This window comes from Otolemur garnettii, unplaced genomic scaffold, assembly GCF_000181295.1.
Source record: "Otolemur garnettii isolate 467f Iridium unplaced genomic scaffold, OtoGar3 scaffold00266, whole genome shotgun sequence".
NCBI lineage: Eukaryota > Metazoa > Chordata > Mammalia > Primates > Galagidae > Otolemur > Otolemur garnettii.
The window spans coordinates 1,104,822-1,108,187 of record NW_003852661.1 but is presented as its reverse complement, the minus strand read 5'-3'; the positions used below and the strand labels follow the sequence as shown (position 1 = coordinate 1,108,187).

At 38.3% G+C, this 3,366-nt stretch overlaps 1 protein-coding gene across 1 annotated transcript in view; it reads right to left on the bottom strand.

The window, feature by feature from the left end:
• Positions 1-1,322: 1,322 nt before the first annotated feature.
• GUCY1A2 (guanylate cyclase 1 soluble subunit alpha 2) overlaps positions 1,323-3,366 on the bottom strand; it is a 255,199-nt gene continuing 253,155 nt past the window's right edge. The window contains exon 8 of the mRNA XM_012813478.2: positions 1,323-1,725. Within this exon, the coding sequence (XP_012668932.1) occupies positions 1,518-1,725 (208 nt within the window). The 3' untranslated portion in view covers positions 1,323-1,517. The remainder of the gene's footprint in view (positions 1,726-3,366) is intronic.

Here is a 3,366-nt window from a genome sequence, read left to right as displayed (position 1 = left end):
AAATTCCTCAACAGAAAAGGAATATATTGCATTGCGTCCAGTAGACATGAGCTACATATGAGTAAGAAAATGACCACTGCAGGGTTTCAAGGAAACAAGTGCTCCCAGCTCATTAATCTCAATAGAAACTTAGGCTACATCTGATCTGAAATAAGAGAGCCCTGCACGCGCTGTGCTCCTAATTTTAGTGTGAGCCAGTAGTATTATTTTCATGCAGTATGGATTAAAGGGAACAGGTCTTCATTTTAGCAGGACATGCGATGGAAATCTGTCCGTCACTGCAGTGATTACTAGTTCTGTTAAATTAGTGAAGTGTTCATGAAGATGACTCACTGAATTTAAAAGCCACATCCGTCAAACTGAAAAATCATTTAAGAAAAAAAAACTCAATGCCATGAAATATAGGGTTTTCCTTGCTTTGTGTTATGCAAGAAACAACAACATTCTTAGCAAAATGTCCCGAAACCTATTTGTCACTAATGCCAGTATCCAGGAATTTGCTTCAAAAGTGGCAGTCGGCCCTTAGGAGGCATGAACTGGGAAGGGTAAGTGGAGTTATCACCATGTCATTTGGTACAAGGCTGTTTATCAGAATGCAGGTTAGTGTTGCAAAAACTACATATATTTATAAGTTCTAGGTTTGAAAGGGTTTGATGTAGCCAAGCATATCATTTTAACTGATATTTGTTAGATGGCAAAGAAGACTTTCCTTAATCTTGGTTAGAGATATATCTGTGATTAGAAAATTCTATTTCCTCTGGATTTCATGCTACATTAATTAAATCTAAAAGATATTTATAAGCATACATATAATGCTTTCTCAGCATCTGAAATCCTTGGTTACATATATTCTCAGTCCAAGCACTAATCTCTCTAACTAAGTGAAATAGATTAATAGGTTAGCATTACATAATATACCAGCAGTACGGTAGGAGATTCGGAAAATCCAACAGTATTGTGTGAAATGTAATTATCTAAGAAGAGACATGTATAAAAATAGGTAATATCCCTAAAATATTTTGCGGAGTTACAAGTCTCCCAGTTGGGAAGTTTACCACATTGCCATGATATATGTATGAAATGTCTGTTCAGAAAAAGAAAATTAGAAAATATTCCTCAGCTACCAACTCACTAAATGTAGGAATATATAATCAAAACTGGCTCTCCAAAGTGGTACAAATATATATGGAAAGACACTGGTATGTGTGACAAACAAGAAGACAGAATCTATTTATTGGTTAGTTTTGAAAGGGCATCCATACTTGTAATTAAAATATATATATATGACCCAAAACACTCATGAATAGACACATCTTATTTCTCCTCATGCTCCAGCTTTTTTGTTGACAGTCGTCACCCATCTTTTTCTATGATTATTGCCTGACATAACACAGAAATTCCATACTCGTGTTCAGCCACGCACTCGCTGAGAGAGAAACAGTCTCTCTCCAGGCTCCTGTCCGGACCCAGGGGCTGGGCTTGTGCTTTTGGGAGGAGTCTTTGATCTGCAGCAGGTCTCAGAGGCTCGTCTCCCGGAGGAACATGGTGCCGATGTTGTAGGAAACTTTTTTTATTCTTGATGAGGAGAGAGAAGGCTTTGGCTGCTTTGGACCATTTCTTACCTCCAGGAAATAGCAGATCCCAGGGATTTCCTTTGGAAAGTTATCTGGAAGCTCTTCACGGGACCGAGGAATGAATATGAAACTTTCTTCTCGTTTTAATAATCTAAGAAGAAAACAGAAGGTCAATCAGGAAGGCAGGGCAGATATAAATAACGGGCAGAAACGTTAAAGGCTCGGGAAGCTTCCCTGTGACTGTTCCCGTGCTTACGGACCCTATTTCTTTGTACAGATGTGGCCTTCCTAGGATTCCGAATACTCAGAAACGTCCTAACTCAGGACAAATGCCTTCATGTTGCACCATAAAAAAACAAAGCATTTGTGGTACTATTTGAAAATATTTTTCAAGTTTGATTTCCTTCTAACAACATTCCTTGAAAATATGTGTTCCCATTTGATTTTTTTTTCCTAAACAGAAGGCCCATGAAACTGCGTGAGATAGGTTTTATTTCCAATATGTGAAGATTCTGTTTAGTAAACTCTTGATAAGCTTTAAATGTGTGTCACGCGTATCATACATCATAATCAAACATTTAACTTCGTAGAACTCGTTTCCTGACCCCAGGTGTCTGTGATACCTGCTTACTGATTTCTGTACAAACGTATCATCCAAACAGCAGCTGCTGGTCAAACACCTAATGCTTCTCTTCCAGTCACACATGGAGACTCTTTTTCGGAACATTAGCACTGTAGGAAGTTTACTGTTTAAACTCGTTCAGTTCCATGAAAAGTGGAGTTTGACACCCATTTCTAAAAATGTGGCCCAACAATTCAATTTAATTCAACGAGTCCTTACAGATTTTTTATGGCCTAAGAAAAACTTCCTAGGTGCTCCTGTGAGTATAATCCACAGAGCACAATCCAGAGGGTCGTGGTTTTGTCAACAGAAATATAAAAGGAACAGAGAGTAAAAGAAGCTTCGAAAAACCTCAGTGAGCAAACAAACAAACTGTACGGGGTGATATAAAAGTGGTATGGAAGGAAGAGGCCAGTGTGATAGGAGAGGCAGACGGAAAAGCTGCCGACGTCAGCAGAGGAAAGTTACGGGGAGAGGACACGGGGCCTCACGGGGCCTCAGGCGGCCTCACCGGTGAGATGTTATTTACAGATGTGCAGAATTTCAGCAAGCGAAGAGGAAGAACAGCAATGTAATCAAAGGGTTAGAAATTACAACATGGGAAACAGGACCAACAATTTCCCAGCCATTTGAATGAAGGCGCAGGTGGTGAGTTAGGAAAAAATTTTAAAGTCCCAAACTAAGAGTGTAGACTTTGGAAGGCACCTTGGGGCTAAAACCACCATTCATTTTCTTAAAAAAAAACTCATCCTCCTAAGTCAGGTTAACATTGACAGTTCCAAGTTATGGTGTGTAAATGATGGGGGTGGGGGGAGAAACCAATGAGGGTAGGAAAGAAAAAGAATGTGTGAAAAAATAAGAACATTGTATGAGCAATAAGAACTGTCTCTACACTAGAGAGGAAAAACAACTGTTTCTTCTCGAACTTTTTAAATGCACTAACAAATATTCCCCCAAACACTTGCCAGTACTAGTAACTGTCACAATACGAGCAGTCTATACTTAACTTTTATGAGTGGTAGTATTTCACTTTATAAAGGATAAAATTACAGTTCTAATTGATGATTCTTTAAAAAATACTACACAATGATTATATTAATTTGAGACATAAAGAAGTGAAGGTCATTGTAACATTAACAATTTCTTTCAAAAGCCTTATTTCATTTTTTT